The sequence below is a fragment of the Equus caballus genome, chromosome 14, assembly GCF_041296265.1.
Source record: "Equus caballus isolate H_3958 breed thoroughbred chromosome 14, TB-T2T, whole genome shotgun sequence".
NCBI classification, from domain to species: domain Eukaryota; kingdom Metazoa; phylum Chordata; class Mammalia; order Perissodactyla; family Equidae; genus Equus; species Equus caballus.
Window position 1 is genome coordinate 39,876,279 of NC_091697.1, and position 16,763 is coordinate 39,893,041.

Consider the following 16,763-nt stretch of genomic DNA (forward strand, 5'->3'; position numbering starts at 1 on the left):
AACAACTGACACACACAGCTGGAGCTGTGAGTGTGAGTAATTGTGTGTACCTGTGTGAGTGCTCGTCACTCATGTGGGTGCTGTGACAATGTATATACTATTGTTCAACTGCATTTCTTGTGAATGTAATATATAGGTAAGACAGAATATATGTCACATCATCTGAGCGTTTGGAAATTGTGTGCCTGTTTGTAAAGGGCAAACATGTGAAAACGTCCTTTTCTGAGCACCTGTGCATTTATAGCAGTAATGTGGCTGTGTACTCGTGTGTGTTTGTGGGACTCAGGCTTAATTGTGACATTGAGAATACATGAAATGTATGATGGGGTTTTTGTGCTGTGAATACAATTGTGGGGAATTGTAAGAAAATGCAAACTGGTTGTACCTGTGCATAATTGTGACACTAAGACTACGTGTACAACCCTGCAGTGGTGTGACATTTATGCAGAATTTATGTGCCTCTACTGTGTGATGGTATCTTTGTGCATGCCTGTATGTAGGGTTGGGAGTGGCTTATGGCTGTAACACATCTGGAGAGTGATGTGTGCCCTGTGGGTGACAGTGAGATCCTAGGAATGCATCAATATTGAAATGCTGTGTTGTGTGGGTGTAAATGTGTTACCCTGAGAATACACATACTTTTTGGTGTCTGTATGAATATACGGACTTTGGTATATGCCAGTAATTTTTCGTGAGCCCATGTGGAAACATATGTGCCTGTGTATTCGTGGGCCCGAGTGTGCCGCTCTCAGAGGCTGCGGGTGAAGATTGCGCCTGGATCATGGCAAAGGTTGGGTGCGTGTTGAGGCTCGAAGCCCTTCACCACAGAGTAATTACTCTCCCTACCCGCACACTCTCACTCAAGAGGGCCTACAGGCCAGGGAGGCGCGGGACCCTGCGGAGCTGCGGCTGAACCGGGCGCCCGGCGCTCCCTCCCAGGGAGCCTGCGGCTCCGCGCTCGGCCCAACCCCAGGGCTGCTGGCGCCAGGCGCCCGGGAGAGCGGCGGGTTTCCAGCCCGCCTCAGGCAGGAAACGAGCACCTCCCTCCCCACCGTGCACCTCTAGGGCACACAGCCCTGCAGAGCTCCCACAGGGGAACCGACGCAGGACTAAGCGTTTGTTCCCTTCTCTCCTGTAGTGCCCCCTCCCCTATCGTTTACTGCCTCGTACAGGAGAGGAATACCGTGTATCCACTCGCCACTGGACCCCAGGGAAAATCGCTCATCCTCTTTGGGCCTCACTTTTCCTATCTGTACAAGGAAAGAATTGAAAGACTTGAGCTTCCTCCCTCTGCCTTTGGAGTACTAAGTGTGCCAGGCACATAGTGGGCGCCAATAAATAATTGTCCAATGAATGCATAAAGGAATGAATCTCCCCTCTCTAAAAAGCAGCCACATATTTATCTTCCCCTTTTGCTCTCACCTCCACACTGCTTTTGAGAGAAGGACACCCTCCCTCTACTCCATCTAGGGAAGGGAAAAATTGGTGAGGATGGAGCTACTCAGGTATGAGACAGAAGGTGGGAAGCCACCGCCACCGGAGGTAAGACTGAGAACCCCAGCTGGAAGCGCCGCCACGTTAGGAATTCCGGGACCCCCACGCGAGCCCAGGGAAAGCGCCCTGTGGAGAGAATCAGACAGGCCCGGGATGGCCATAGCTGGGAGGGGAAATAGTGGAGGTCTGTGCAGCCAGGACAACGTCTCTGGGCGGGTGAGTGCGAGATGCCAGGCGTTGCGTTTCTCCCGCTGCGCGCTACTCGAGGTTAGTTTGGAGGTCGCAGTCCCCTCTGTATGTGTTCACTGCCACGCGCTGATTTCTCGCTGTGTGAGCTTTGGCCCTGGTGTCTTTAGAGAATCGAACATTCTCAAATGGTGATGACCTGGGTGGAGTGGTCCAACATAGCCGCGCTCCGGGACCTCGATCCGAGTCCCGAAGAGAGGAGGCGGCCTCTGCGTCAGCCCGGCCGGCCTTTGGACTGGATCAAGCGCCCGGAGCCGAGAAGAGCGGATCTCAGGCCCTGGAGCCCAGAACAAACTGGTAAATGCCTGTGGGTTTGCAGGCCGGCTCCCCCTACTTGTCCGCCACCCACCCCCAAGGTTTCTTCTTGGGTCAGTCACCGCCTGCCCCGTAGTATACACGACTTGGCCAGAGTTGGTGGGTTCAAGAACGGTGCACGAACCGCTCCCAGTCTCACCAAATGGGGCCGATGACTAAGGGCCGGGGCCCTTAGGGAAGAACGTTAGGGACCTAGGCTGCCTCCTGCGGCGCCCTCTCATCTGGCTCTGACGACAAACGGAGCAGATGGAGCTGGGGACTGGTAACCGCTAGCGTTCCTATTCGGAATTCCGGAGGGTCTAGAAACAAGAACCTTTCTTTCTCTGGGCCTCAGTTTTCCTATCTGTAAAATCAAGGGGTGGGCTCTAAATGAAGACCTTCTTTTCCCTGGATGATTCCAGGTTCGTTTCCTTGGGTCCGCGGGGAGGGGGTGGCAGCCACCGTCCAGGGCGTTGACAGGCCTCTGCCTCAAGTACGTAGCCCCCGCCTCCACGCACGAGGGAACTGGGGGATGGGGGAGGGGCGGAGGCGGGGCCGCCTCCCTGTCCCCGCAGGCGGCCTCGAGTCGAGTGGCGCTAGCTGAACTTAAAACCAGGGACGGCCACCCCCCTTTCCTCCTCCCCGCCCCCCTGCCATTGGCTCCAGGGAGAGGTTGACATCAAAGCTGCGGCCTTATATAAGCCAGACTCTGAAGGCGAGGCCGCAGAAGGGTTAAACAGGTCTAGGCATCCGCGTCCTCGCCCGCGACAGAAACAGGCAAGAAGGCGGCGGGCTGCGCGTCTCATCTTCAGCCTTGCCCCGGCCTCTCCCAAAGCCGGCGCCCACCAGAGCGCCGCCCCAGAGCCCACGGGTGGCCCGGGCAGTCTCTGGGGCGCATGGGGCGGCGCTAAGCGGGCTGGCGGCACAGGCCAGGGGCCGCTCCAACATGAACCTCGTGGGCAGCTACGCACACCATCACCACCATCACCACCATCACCACCCGCACCCTGCGCACCCCATGCTCCACGAGCCCTTCCTCTTTGGCCCGGCCTCCCGCTGTCACCAGGAGCGGCCCTACTTCCAGAGCTGGCTGCTGAGCCCCGCTGACGCTGCCCCGGATTTCCCCGCCGGCGGGCCACCGCCCACAGCCGCGGCGGCCACCGCCGCCTATGGTCCAGACGCCAGGCCCGGCCAGAGCCCCGGGCGGCTGGAGGCGCTCGGCGGCCGCCTGGGCCGGCGGAAAGGCTCAGGACCCAAGAAGGAGAGGAGACGCACAGAGAGCATTAACAGCGCGTTCGCTGAGCTGCGCGAGTGCATCCCCAACGTGCCGGCTGACACCAAGCTTTCCAAGATCAAGACTCTGCGCCTGGCCACCAGCTACATCGCCTACCTGATGGACGTGCTGGCCAAGGACGCACAGGCTGGCGACCCCGAGGCCTTCAAGGCAGAACTCAAGAAGGCGGATGGCGGCCGCGAGAGCAAGCGGAAAAGGGAGCTGGTAAGTCCTGGGGCCTGTAAGCTCTAGCCAAGGGCGCGGGCGCCGTGAGCACCCGCAGGCGGTGTACGCAGTGGAAGGAGTCCGAGTTGCCGTGTGTGCGATTTTGAGAGGCTTCGGGGAATTCTGAGACGGTGGACAATGTGGGATTGTGTGTGTGGAGGCAGGCAGACTTATCTTTGAATTCATTTGTAATGTGGGATAGTGTTTGTAAGACTGTGAATGAAGACAGAATTTTAACATTTTCGGAGGAGCTCATAGAGTCCCTTTTAAGAATCTGTCAGAAGCTTCAGACCCCAAGAAAACTCACACTTCCCATATGGAATTGCTACCAATTTCGTGGTCCGTCCCTGGGCTCTCTGGAAGCCGGGTTAAGAATGCTGTAGGAGGTCGTTACTTTAATTTGCCTGAGTGTGAATCTGTGCATATGGCCTCCGTTGCTGTTTTCAAAGAGCCTTTGCTGGAGTTTACTTCCATTATTGTACAGAGAGGGAAACTGAAGCCCAGAGCGGGACCTTACGTGAAGGCCACCTCCCCGAGGAGTCAGAAACGGAGCTGGGCTAAAACAAGTCAGGTCTTCTCCTCCCAGTCCAGCGCGGCGTTCCACCGCTCCACTCCCCGCGGGCTAGTTCCGAGGGCCACCTTGATGGTTTTGTGTGTAAATACCGACAAGCAAGAGCCAAGAGTCTCAACCACTTCTTTTGGCTTTGGAGATCGCAATCCCTGCTCGGCCTTTCTCGATGCTCCAGTGAGGGCGACACTTCCTGGAGCTCGGTTCCGCTGCTCCAGGGCTCTGGGACCTCTGAGCGCGGAGATCTCCAGGCTGGCGAATTAGTTTCTCTAGGTTGGTGCGCTCTGGCCGCCGCGCGCGTTGGAGCTGACTTGTGAGCCCGCCGGGTTTTTTCCGACCCGCAGGGGCTGTGGTAAATTAGGTAAAGCTCACCTGGGGCACACGGGGAAAGACAGATAGGCATCCAGTCTCTAAACTACCGCCCGGGGCTGGAGGAGATACAGGCCCCGGCAACGCCTCGATGGAAGGAGTTATTGGGCGTATCCCCACCCCCTGCTTGTCGCTGCCTCCCTCAAGTAGCACCTCTTGGTTCCTGCTAAGAAGCCTGCAAGGGGGATGCTAGGCCAGGCTTCCTCCTCCATCCTTGGCTTAGCCATCTGAGGCTCCCAGCGCAGGCTCCAGGAAACCCAACCCAGTATCCATGCCCAGATGCTAAACTGGGTTTGAAAGCTCGTGGGAAGTGAGAGGGGAGCAGGTCTGCGAGTGGGAAAACTGTTGATTCCCACCCCTCCCATTCCAGCCCTACAGTCTTCTCTTCGGCACCATAAAGCCAAACCTAGGTGCCTCAGTTTCACCAGACACAGAAAATTCTCATTACCAAACCTCTAGAAGCAGCCCAGCCTATTCCAGCCCCGGGAACTCGGCGCATAAAGGCAAATTTATGAGCCTGTTTGCCTATTTTGCAAACAAAAATCCGTCATTTATTTAAAGGCTCCCAGTTACCGCTCCCAACACCTTTTTACCCCACCCCATTCCATGTCCAGGCGATTGGAGCAGAGAAATTTAAACCTGTCTCTCGCCTCTTTCTGTGTGTGTGTGTCCTCCGGCAGCAGCAGCACGAAGGCTTTCCTCCTGCCCTGGGCCCAGGCGAGAAGAGGATTAAAGGGCGCACAGGCTGGCCACAGCAAGTCTGGGCGCTGGAGTTAAACCAGTGAGCCGAGGCCGGCGCCAAGGACCCCGCCACGGCTGTCCGACCCCGGAGCCCCCGGAGGAGAGGAAGGCGGCGGGGAGTGCCAGGCTCTGGGTGCCAGGCTCATAGGGGCGCATCCCGCCGAGCCTCTGATGCGTGCTGGCAGGTCGCTGGCTGCAACAACATACTTGGATCGCACGTGCAATGTCATTTGAAATTGTTTTTAATACATTAAGAGAAAGAGAAATATATATATATCTACCCCCCTCCGCAACCAAGAGAGCTGCTCTTGGAGGCACGATGCGGGAGGGAGGGACTGCAGGACCCAAGCGCGCTAAGACGCACCCTTCCAACCCTTCTGGGGCGAATTTAGAACCCCTCAACGCCTTCCCCACTAGCCATCTAGCTTTCCTTGTCATCCCGTGTCCGCTTGGAGTCAAAACCCTCAGACGCTGTCTTCCCTAATTAAAATGCAATAAGAGGAATCAATAGTTTTCTGCCAGGGAAAGAGAATCGAACCGGGAAGATGGAGGGCTGCCTTTTGTTGTTCTCCCTCAAACAGTGGTGTTTTTATTTTATTTTATTTTTTTGTCGCTGCACTTCCGACTTTGTTCCAAGGGAAACGCTCTTTGTCTCTCTTTGTCTCTCTTTCTCCTTCCTTCCTTTGTAAGTAAAAACTTTTCCCTACATTGAAAAGTTTTTATGTATTTAAACTACCTATGTGCCTGCTGTGCTCAGGTGTTTGTCTATCCTCCCATCCCCTCCCTTTTTCTACCTCAAATCTATATGACCACTCACTGCCCCCTCCCTTTGCCAAAGCAGTATCTATGCTCTTGACTAATAAAACATTTTCTGAAATTAGAGGAAGCCTGTGTGATGTCTTGGTGGGTATCCCCACTGCGCTTCACGGTTTCTATGGTTTCTGCTAGGTGGAAAGCCTCCTGTTTCTACTTCCCTTTTGATAAATGCCAAACCAAACCACAAATCAAGTCGAGGGGAGGGGGGCAGATAAAGGATTTATTCCTGGAAGGAAGAACAAAGTTCTTCTTAGAACATAATGAAGGGATAGGATAACTGTAGTAAGCCCACAGAAAGGAAAACTGGAAACGAATTAGACCCAGAGAGGACCGGCTAGGATTTCTGTGGGTCGGCATTGGGGCTTGTCTGGGTTAGTATGCACACCGGTGTCCGCCGGCAGTGGTTTGGGGTTATTGGCAAGGCGGCCTGTCAGACAAAGGAGCGGCATCCGCAGTGTAGCTGGGAAGAGAGCTGGGTCAGGTATTAAGTTCACGTATGTGAAATTCTGAACATATAGGCGTACGTGCAGTGGTGCAAGAACTCACATGGAGCCCCTAGGCTGTGCGGGGGCCAACCAGCGTCTGCTTAGCACAGCTCCCAGCACGCAGTAAGGACTCAACAAATCGTAGCAGCTATTATTTTATTCGCGAGTAAAATAAGCTTGCGAGTGCTTATGGCTAAATTGAGACATTTACGTTTCTCTCCAGTAACAAAACATTCAATAAATATTTGTGAGAGCACGTGGATTTGTGCAAAGGGATGGGGGTATGCGCACGCTAATTTGGGCACTTGTACAGGAGAGCCGGTCTCTGAGCCCCAAATGCGCACGCGTGGCTGGGTGTGGGGGTGAATAAAAGTGGTTGCATTTGCCAAGACGCGGATGCTTGCTGGGCTAAACTGGGGCGGGCAAACATAGGCTACGTGTCCCTGAACAATAACGTACAAACAACTGGTTTGGTTTGCGCGCAACTGTGCGCCAGGCACTATGCTAGGCGCTTTTTTGTCTTCTAGCAGCTCCCGCGATTGCCCGAGGGCACGCACGGTCTGCAGGGCTTGCACGGGTCTCCGGCGCGCGCTGCCAGGAAGGCGCGAGGACGCGCGCGGGTCTCTCGGCGCTTTCGGGCTCCACATCTGGAGCTGGAGGCCCTCGGCTTGGGGCCGACCAGGAAGGAGACCCCGGGCAGCTCCGGGGCCAGGCGTGCCCCAGGCGCCTCGTCCTGACATCGGGGTGAATATGGAGCCCCATTAGTTTTGGCTGTAAACACCGTGGCAGGGCCTGAGCGGCCACGCAGGCCTTTCCGGACGCGAAGGAGTTAATAAAAGGTGTTTTATGGGAGCGAGGAAACGGTGGGGGGAGGTGTGAGCTTTTCTCTACTCTTACCCCTTACTTTTTTCTTCTTTCCCTCTCGCCACCCGCCGCCAGATCAAACAGGCCGGCGATTTAACTAGGGCAACACCTCGCGGTAATGAGCCGTCCTGGCACACCCCTCCCCCGGCCTGAGTACCCTGCCCGAGGCCCCAGGGGCCCCTCCGGGAGGAGCGGAAAAGAGTTTTCTCTTTTTTTCTTTTTCTTTCGAAGAGCTAGGAAGTCCCTTAGGAACCCTGGCACGCACGGGGCAACTGAGACTCAGGGAGCAAGCCGATCGAGATGTCCCAGCACGGAGGAGACCTTATCTGGATTCGAACCCAGGACTCCAGTCTGGTTTATAGAACGTGCAGGGTGCGCAGCGCCCGCGACTATTTTTAGCACGGTGAAGTATCCTAGGCACGGGAAGAATGCGCACTGGGTCCTGCTTTCCTGTAGCCCTGGCCAGTGGAAGGGGAGAGGGTACCGAGGGGTACCGCCTGCGGCAGCCGGAGCCGAGTGTGGCATAACCAGGCCGCCTCATCCTCATCAGAAAACCCCTTACAGCCGGCCCAAACCCTGTTTGAGAAGTCGGGGCTAGAGCCTCAAATTCAGTCCCAGCCCTGTCGGGTCGCAGTCTTAGACCTAGGACCTGGGAGCTGAGACAGGGGGCCGGTGCCCATTGAGGGGGTTACTGGGATGTCCTCCCACTTCCCCCAAGCCTTCCTCCAGGAGCCTAGAATGCCCGAGCCACTTTTCCAGTCCTCACTCGCCAGCTGGAAAAGCCAAGGCCTCAGAGAGGAACGGAGTTCCTCCAGGTTTCACGAACCAGTTTGCGCCGGGATCTCCAGACTGGAGGTCCAGGTCTCCTCGACTCCATCGGCTCTCAAGCCTCCACCCTTCTTAGCCCTTCCTCCTTCGAAATGGCCTCAGAGCCTGGCGTTTCCTTTGTTATTGTCTCCTAGGGTTTGATGCGGTTTGTCAGAAACCCACCTCAACCTGGCTGTGGGAAGCAGTGTCACTATTATTATTTTTGAAGTAAGGACATCACCTTTTTTTTTTTAATCTGGGGGAAAAAAATGATTCCACTTCCAAGGTCATGAGCTTAAAAGTGAATTCCAGGAATTTATGTAAGGAAGTACTGACTGATATTACGAAGCTTTACCTACAGGACTGTTCTACTAAAGAGTGAAAATAGGAAAGGACCCTGATGTGTGATAGGCACAGAACTTATTAAATAAATCCATCAGTACATTGGGTTACCTCTAAGCCGCTAGAAAAAATATGGGAATTGATGTGGAAATTGTTCACGATATATTAAGTGGAGGAAAAAACCCTCCCAGGTTACTAAAGACTGTCCTTTGTGACCTGCTTTATATAAAACTAACTAACCAACTAAATATCATTCATGAAGAAAAAGTGGAAGGATATACACCGAAACATTTACATATCTACCTCTGAGTTGTGGGAATAAGGATATTTTTGCCTTTCCTCCTGCTTAGCTATATTTTTCTACACTTTTTTTACAATGAATAAATATTACTTTTGCAATAAAAAATTAAGCTGCAATTTCCTTCAAATTTCTCCGGTGGGCAGTGTACTTTCAGTGCACTTTATTCAACATACATTAATTGAGTGCCCACTTTGTGCTAGGCACTGTGGGTTTAAATATCATGAATAAGAAAGAATCCTGATCATTACCACCAATTAACACACAATAGTAAATATTTGTCTTGAAGAGTTTACTATTCCTTCCACACAGTAAATATAGTCTTTTTTTTTTACATTTAAAACCTATTAATGCATGAAATAATCATAACAACAACAGTTATAATGTGTTAAGGAAACTGTTTAAGCCCTTAGCATGCATTATTTCCTTTAAGCCTCAGGGGGACTGCCTAAGTTTGAATTGGAGGCAGCTAAGGTTGAGATGTGAAGGACTTTGTTCAAGGTCACATAGACGGTAAAAGTCAGGTTGTGCTTGGATCAAAGGGCAGGTCTGGCTGCTTCCAGAGACCGGGTTTTTCCCCACATCTTGGAGCACCTCCGGGGTGTGTGTGTGTGTGTGTGTGTGTGTGTGAGTGTGTGTACAAATGCAGCCTCCTTAGTCTGAACTTCCTTGGTCCCCAAAGTAAGGTAGAGAAAGAAAGAAAGGGGTTTGTGAAGATCTGGAATTCTAACTCCAGCCTTCATCTGGAACCCTCTTCCTCTGTGGGATCCCAGAGTGGACCCCACCTATAAAATGAGGAAGAGGGTCGGCTCCTCGACGTCTAGGTTCTTTCTGGACTGTAACACTGACTCTAGGAATCGACTTTGTGCGGGTGAAAAACTCAGCATGTTACTCCTTGCACCAGCCTCTGATGTTTGTATGATGCATTCACCTCTCCTTGGTACTTTCATTTCCATAAGCATATTTTTCTCCCCATAAACTGGAAGGCAACAGGGCAGAGTTATGTTCCTTATGGACAGAAGGGGAAAAGAAGACCCAGAGAGGTGAAATGACCAGCTCAGGGTCACACGGCCAGTCAGAGCCTAAGCTGGGCTTGGAAGGCAGCTGCAGACCTCAGGCTCGGGGCTCACTCAGAAAAGCCTCTGTATTCCTTCTCTTCGTGCAACCAGCAGTTAAGCTTACGGTCTTGCTAAATCCTCATAAAAGAAACGAAACTAAGAAATCAGCCAGTCTCACCTTTAAATGAAAAGTGACTGGGAAGAAAAAATATGCAGGCTTTAAAGTGTCTGAAACCAGCCTCCTGATTTAAACCTAATTTGTTTGAAAAAAAATTTTTTTCAGCCGAGAGAGTTTTTACAGCTGAGCTCTCCCAAACCCATAAAAAACCAGGTTTATATGGGCAATAGTGAAAGACTCTTAACTACAATACACGGCGTCTAATGTAAGCAGACATAGACACTCTATAAAGCTCCTACAAATGTTATTACAACAAACAGAAATGCACATTTATCCCCACAGAATGGACAATGGAAGGCATCGGACTTTGGAGGAATTCCAGAAGTCTTGTGTTCGCTGAAATGTTCAAAGCACCCCATAACAATGGGACCTCAAATATCTTTACCCCCCATCCAGACATTTCCTTTATTTTACAGAAGGGGAAACTGAGGCCCACAGAGGGGAGGGACGTGCCCAAGGTCACACAGAGAGTTGTAACCTTCTTTTCCGTCTACTTAACACCTTCAACTTCTAGTGCAGGATATGGAAAAGTACAGTAGCCAAGAAACTCTGTACGATTTACTGAACACTTAGGAGCCTCAGTTTCCTCATCTGCAAAATGAGAGAGATCGTGACCCCAACTTCCTGGGGTTTGTGAGGATTGAATGAGATAAGGTGTGCAAAGTATTTAGCACGCTGTCCACGGTAGAACTATTTTTATTATTTTATTTAATCCTCACAATAGCTTTGGGAGGCACAGAGGATTTATTTTGGTTTGTTTGCTTGTTTTGGAAAGTTGGGACCTATTTCCCACAGGCACAGAAGGTTGCAGTGACTTGCCCAAGGGCACACAGCTAGTGAGTGGATTCCTGGTTCAGAGCCCTTACATTCCACATCATTAAGGTAGACGGAGGGGACAGGCAGGCTGGGGCAGTGGAATTTCTGAAAGCCTCTAAGGCAGTAGAAATATAATGCACGCCACAAATGTGAACCACATAGGTAATTACAATTTTCCTAGTAGCCACTTTCAAAAAGTAAAGAGAAACGGGTGAAATTAAATTGAATAATGTATTTTATTATATTATTTATATTTACTTAATTAAATGTCTAAAATAGAATTTAAACACGTAGTCAATATAAAAATTATTAATGAGATCTTTTACATTCCCTTTTTCATGCTAAGCCTTCAAAATCGAGCGTGTATTTTGCACTCACAGCACATCTCAGTTTGGACCACATTTCAGACATTCACTAGTCACACGTGGCTAATGGCTACCATATTGACAAGGCAGGTCTTAAAGCTCATGTGGCAGGAATATTAAACCTGGAGTTTTAGTTAATCATATCAGTAAAGAGCCACCATTTACTGAGCGCTTACTGTGCAGCCGGCAGCAGTGCTCCACATATGTGGGCTCATTTACTCCTCCTAAAGACCGCAGAGGGGAGTAACTTACTCACGGGCACGTGACTATCAAGCGGCAGGGCTGGCTGGCAGACCCGGGCCCTCTGTCTCCCAGACCTGCAATTTTAGCTGCTGAGTTCTATGACTTCCGGAGACGTCAGCAGGGCTGTAGTTGGGCAGTGAGATGTGGAGAGTCTCACCCAGGGGGTGGAGCCCTGGGCTCCAGATCCAAGTTGGCCAGGAGTCAGGTGACCTCAGGCCAATGATCCTCTTGGATCTCAGTTTTCTAATCTTTAAGATGGGCTAAGAATGCTTTTCCTCAGCCCACAGAACTCTTGTCAGGCTAAAAGAGAAAAAGCTCTTTGAAAGTGTTTTGAAACATAGAGAATATAGCACAAGAGACCAGGCCAAGGTCAACAGGGAGGTCTGGACTGGCTCCCAGGCCTGTCCTCACAACCAGATGAGTTAGTTAGATGAGCTGTGTGCCACTGGGCAGGTTTCTTAACCTGGCTGAGTCCCAGAGCCCTCTTCTGTAAAAGGGAAAGCAGAACAGGTCAGAGATGTGACAATCCGACACTGATAATGATTGGAAAGCTCTCAGCCCGGCCCAGAGCAGGCAGTAGTAGTTACAGCTACTGTTGTAGTTGGGGTTGGGCTTCAGGGCCTGATACGGAAGCAACAGGGAATGGCAGGGAAGAGGATGGGAGCATGGCCTTCCCCAGCCCCCTGAGGCCTGGTCTTTGGCTCAGGGTCGTATTCTGGCTGTCCAGTGGAGGGGTGTGGGAGGTGTTTGTGGGAGTGTGAGAAGAGTTTGTGTGATGGGGGAAAAAAGCGCTAGACCCAGCGGTCAAGAGATGGAGGTTCAGCCTGCTGTGTGTCCTCGGGCACATCCTCTCCCCGACTGGACCTTTGTATCATCTGTAAAATGAGGGGGTGGGATCAGAGATCTAAGTTCCTTTCTGCTTTGACTGTCTAGATTTTCACAATGGTCGGAATCAAGGCATTCACCAAACACAGCATCTGTGAGGGGGATGGAGAATACCCCTGAGACTTGCCATGTAGCCTGGGGCTGTCACTGACTACGGGGAGGGTGCCACCTGGTGGCCACACTCCCTCCTCTGTGTTCCTTGTAGAGAAACCAGCCAGGACTCTAGACTGCCCTATGCAGTGACCCCAGAGCCCCAGGGCACACTTTTTCTAACTTCCTTTGGCAGTTCAGGGGAGCAGAGAGGAGAACCAGAAAGTTCACAGAGCCAGGAGTTGTGGGCATGAGGCTAACTCCCGAGGGATGTTGGGGTTTCCCAGTCCAAGCTCTCTGAGGCCTCTTCCCTAAGGGCACCATGGAGCAGGGGTCTGTTTCCTTACTATGTAAAGTCTAAAATGCATCACCCATCTTCTTCTGTTTCTTTGGATAGGAGCCACTGAACAAAGCACAGTCTTCTCTTGGTCATTCAAAATCCTTTTGCTGCTGCTGCCCTGGGCTAACGGAATGCAGAGGGGTGTTTCCCTGGTACTCAGTACCTGGACTGCTGGGAGCCCGAGTTCTCCGAACAGCTTTTACTCCTCTTCCATCTCCCCACTCTGTTGATATTCTACTTCCCTCTGTGGTCGAGGTTGCATGGTACACAGAGGAGTCACACCACCATGGGTTCAAATTCTGGCTCACCATAAGACCCTAGGGAAGCCATCAAACTTCTCTGAGCCTCAGTTTCCTCATCTGGAAATTAAGGATGATCATAGCTTCTTTGCAGGTTTGTGTGAGGATTATGACCGTTCACATAGATACTCTAGAATGGGGTCTAGCACTTCGTCAGTGTTTAACAAATAACAGCTATTATTTCTGTCAGGTATGTCATCCTGACCACTTTTTCATAATCAGCTTTAGAAATATTCCTAGATAGAAGCATGAATAGTATGCATTTGAGAATGATATTCGCAACTAGAAATAAAACACCCTTACCCGTGAAGAGAGTTGAGCCTCCTTGGGACTGTTCAAATTGGCGCAGCCACGGTCAACTTCGTCTACTTGAGATAAACGCCTGTAGGCAGGCTGGGGGCTGGTTGGTAACTGCTCCCCTCAGGCCTCATTCTCTGGGCTTCGCTAGGCTTCATGAGCTCCAACGTCACCTTCAGGCGGTTGCTCGTTGCTGGCTGAGTCTGATGCTCCCCGGCTGACCTCACTGCTTCCCCTGAAGCCTGGTCCACTCCTGCATGCCCCCATCTCTTCAGCAGGATCCTCGGAAGGGTCTGGTTGGGCACAGGTGTCCTCCCACTGCTCCCTTAGCAGAGCCCGGTCTCGCTGGTGGCCACGAGCCCTCAGGAAGTCTCATGAGCTGCTTTAGCTTAATGAAGCTCATGATAGTCGCTAAGCCTCCTTGGCACGAGCCGGAAACACATGGCTCCTTCATCAGGAGTCGGGCTGGCGTGGGGCTCTGAGGCTTTCTCACAGATCCCAGGATTTTGGCAGTGGAAGGACTACTTTCCACCCCTCTCTGTTGACTGCTCTGAAATTCCCAGTTCCTGGAGGACAGAGTCCATTTCCAGATTCCCTCAGGCACACAGCAGACACTGAACGTTTTCTTGACCACGTTTCATTGTTTGGTTTGGTTTTTCACGATAGCAGGTTTGGTGACTCTGAAGTCCAAGCTCCTCCCTCTGGCATCTGAGGCTTTCTGCTCCAGCCTGGACTTCTCCCCAGCCTTGTCTCCTGTCAACCTTCCATTTCCTTCAAGGGTCTGCTTAGGAGCCTCTGCTTCTAAGAAGCTCCCTTGATTTTCAGAAAGCCTTTTGCTTCCTATTTTCCCCTTGCTCCGAATCATATAGATACAGATATAGTATGGCTATACTTGGACTGGTAAATAGGTGCTTTGAAATGCCTACACATATGGCCATAGTCACAGATACAGGTGTGTGTGGGTATACATATGTGTGTATCTACATATATACAGATATATTATGTATATGATATATACATATTCACATATGTATATGCTCATATTCATATAATATGTATACATATATATAGTATACACATCTAGTATTTCTAAACTGGTATGAATGTCCTTCTATGTCATTAAATATTATTTTACAATTTTGACACGTGTATAATACTTTTGAAATCAGTCTCCTAGTGTTTGACATATAGGTTGTTTCTAGTTCTTCACTGTTCTGAACACGGCTCTTCTGACATATTAGCTTATCCACTTAGTAGGCAGTGGGGCACAGTGGACTCTGGGCTCAGAGAGCCCCATGTCTGACTCTGATCCCCACCATTTTCTGGTGACCTTGGACAGGCCATTTCACCTTTCCACACTTCTGTTTCCTCGTCTATATAAAAGAGAGCATAATGGTACTCATTTCATAGGGTCGTAAGGCACGGACAGCCTTATCCTTGGCCCTGTCACATCGTAAGTGCTCAGGGAGAGAACCACACAGGCAGGGAGGCTGCAGGGGGCATTCGCTCCGGCTTCCCCGCTGAGCAGTGTGACCTTGTATATCACTATTTCATAGTGTGTGACAAAGACCCACAGAGATAGCGGTGACAGCTCTTTACAACAGCTAAGTGTTGCCCAAATTGAAGGCTGTATTATTGTTGTTGTTTTTACTTCTCTTACTCCTTTCTATAGGTTTTAGGACTGTGTAAGTTAAACTATGCAAGCAGAGAATAAGTGCTTTGAGGGCACTTAAAAAAATTGCTTTGCTGTTTTATAGACTTGGTGAAAATGATTCATGCCGATCATAAACAGTTTAGACAATACCAAGAAAGCATGAAGGAGAAAGTAAAACTCTGAATCCCACCAACCAGGACTAACCGGGGTTGGCACGTTGATTGCGGCCTTCTTTTCCTTGCTCCCCCTCTGGTGCCCAGGGCAGGGCAGGGCAGCCTGCAGCTGTTTAAAAAATGTCTGTTGACCTCAACCAGATTGACTCGTTAACAGCAGCATGCTCCAGCTCCGTCCCTCTCAGCCAACCTCTGACAGTTTCATTAACCCCATTAAATCACGCAGGTGCCTTTACACCTCCTGGGCTTGTTAATCTGTGTTCCGCTCTTGCAAGTTAAAACCTGGCTGGAAAGTTGGATGTACCTTGTTAACCTCCATTAAACCCTATTAAATTTCCTAACTAGAGTCTTAGTGACTTCTAGGACTCCCTCATTAAAGTTTAGTAAATCCGGTCGATCGGGACAAGGGTACCTGTTGTGGCCGCACTGCTTCAGAGTGGCCTTCCTGAGTTCCTGGACGGTGGTGTTGACAAGTGTCCCTAGGACCAGATGACCCTTGGACCCAATCCCAGGAGTGCCTCTAGCTCTCATTGTTACGTGGGCAAGTTCCTCAGCTCTCTGAGCCTGCATTTACCCCTCTATAAATCGGAGTTAATAACACTTCCTACTTTATATGATGGTAGTGAGAGTGAATGAATCAGCGCACCCGTCAGACTGGTAGCAGGTTGCCTGGTGTGCACTCTGCGCTTGAAAGCTGTTATTTTCTTGATGTGAAAGTTCCTTATAAACTAAAAACTGTTACGTAAATGGAAGATTCAATTCCAGGCATTTACAGGGTCCTCCTGTATGCCAGGCACAGTGCTAGGAACTGTGGATTAATCCATTCTGGTTTTATCCAGACCGAAGAGCATCCGTTCCAATGATTCATCTCAACAGTGTCTGTGGCTGTGCATGCCACTATTTGCTCAGACCCTGACACTTCTGAGCCATTTGGAGTTGAGCATAGCTACTTTCCCTCCCTGGGCCCTAGGAGGTTGGACACACTGGTTCCGAAACCTGGGTATGCATACAAATTCCCCAGGAGATTTTGTAAAAATAGTTTTCCAGGCCCCACTTGAGGAGATTCTCATTTAGTAGGTCCCACTGGGAATTTTAACCAGTATTTCCGATGAGGCTGAAGCTGCTGGATCGGGAAACCTCTGGGCCAGACTAGTGTTTCTCCACTTTCTTGAGCTTAAGTCTTACCTGGGGAAGTTAAAAAATTCATATTCCTAGAATTCAGCTCCTGAGCTTTGCATTCTGAGAATCCAGGATGGAGGTCCAGGAATTGTAACAGAGTTCTTAGCGGATTCTGAAGGGGGTGGGAGGTGGCAAGCGCCATACTTTCAAAACTGCTGGACCTCAGATGAGCTGATACTCAATATTCTGAAGGTCTATTTTGAAAAAAGGGTGTCTGGTTCCTAGTGAAACTTCTGTTCTAATAGTACGTTGAGATGTGAGGTCAGCCCCCCATCACAACCAATGTCTGTGGATCTTCAAAGGACGTCGACTCCAGCAGGTGTCAGCCAGTTTGGGGCAAGCTTGGGGATAAAGTACCTCTTTG

At 50.7% G+C, this 16,763-nt stretch overlaps 1 protein-coding gene across 2 annotated transcripts; it reads left to right on the top strand.

Moving 5' to 3' along the window:
- Window positions 1-2,607: 2,607 nt before the first annotated feature.
- HAND1 (heart and neural crest derivatives expressed 1) lies at window positions 2,608-6,090 on the top strand. 2 transcript variants are annotated; one of them, XM_001917471.5, is made up of 2 exons: window positions 2,608-3,532; window positions 5,150-6,090. In XM_001917471.5, exons 1-2 carry the CDS (start codon window positions 2,981-2,983, stop codon window positions 5,252-5,254), a joined length of 657 nt encoding a protein of 218 aa, XP_001917506.1. In that variant the 5' UTR covers window positions 2,608-2,980; the 3' UTR covers window positions 5,255-6,090. The 2 variants fall into 2 exon arrangements, with proteins under 2 accessions (XP_001917506.1, XP_070089096.1); XM_070232995.1 differs by having other exon boundaries at window positions 2,739-3,532; window positions 5,153-6,090.
- The last annotated feature ends 10,673 nt before the right edge of the window (window positions 6,091-16,763 follow it).

Coding starts and splice junctions, on each gene's coding strand:
- HAND1 (XM_001917471.5), top strand. CDS start 2,981: ATGAACCTCGTGGGCAGCTACGCACACCATCACCACCATCACCACCAT. Junction 3,533..5,149: donor GCAAGCGGAAAAGGGAGCTG/GTAAGTCCTGGG, acceptor GTCCTCCGGCAG/CAGCAGCACGAAGGCTTTCC.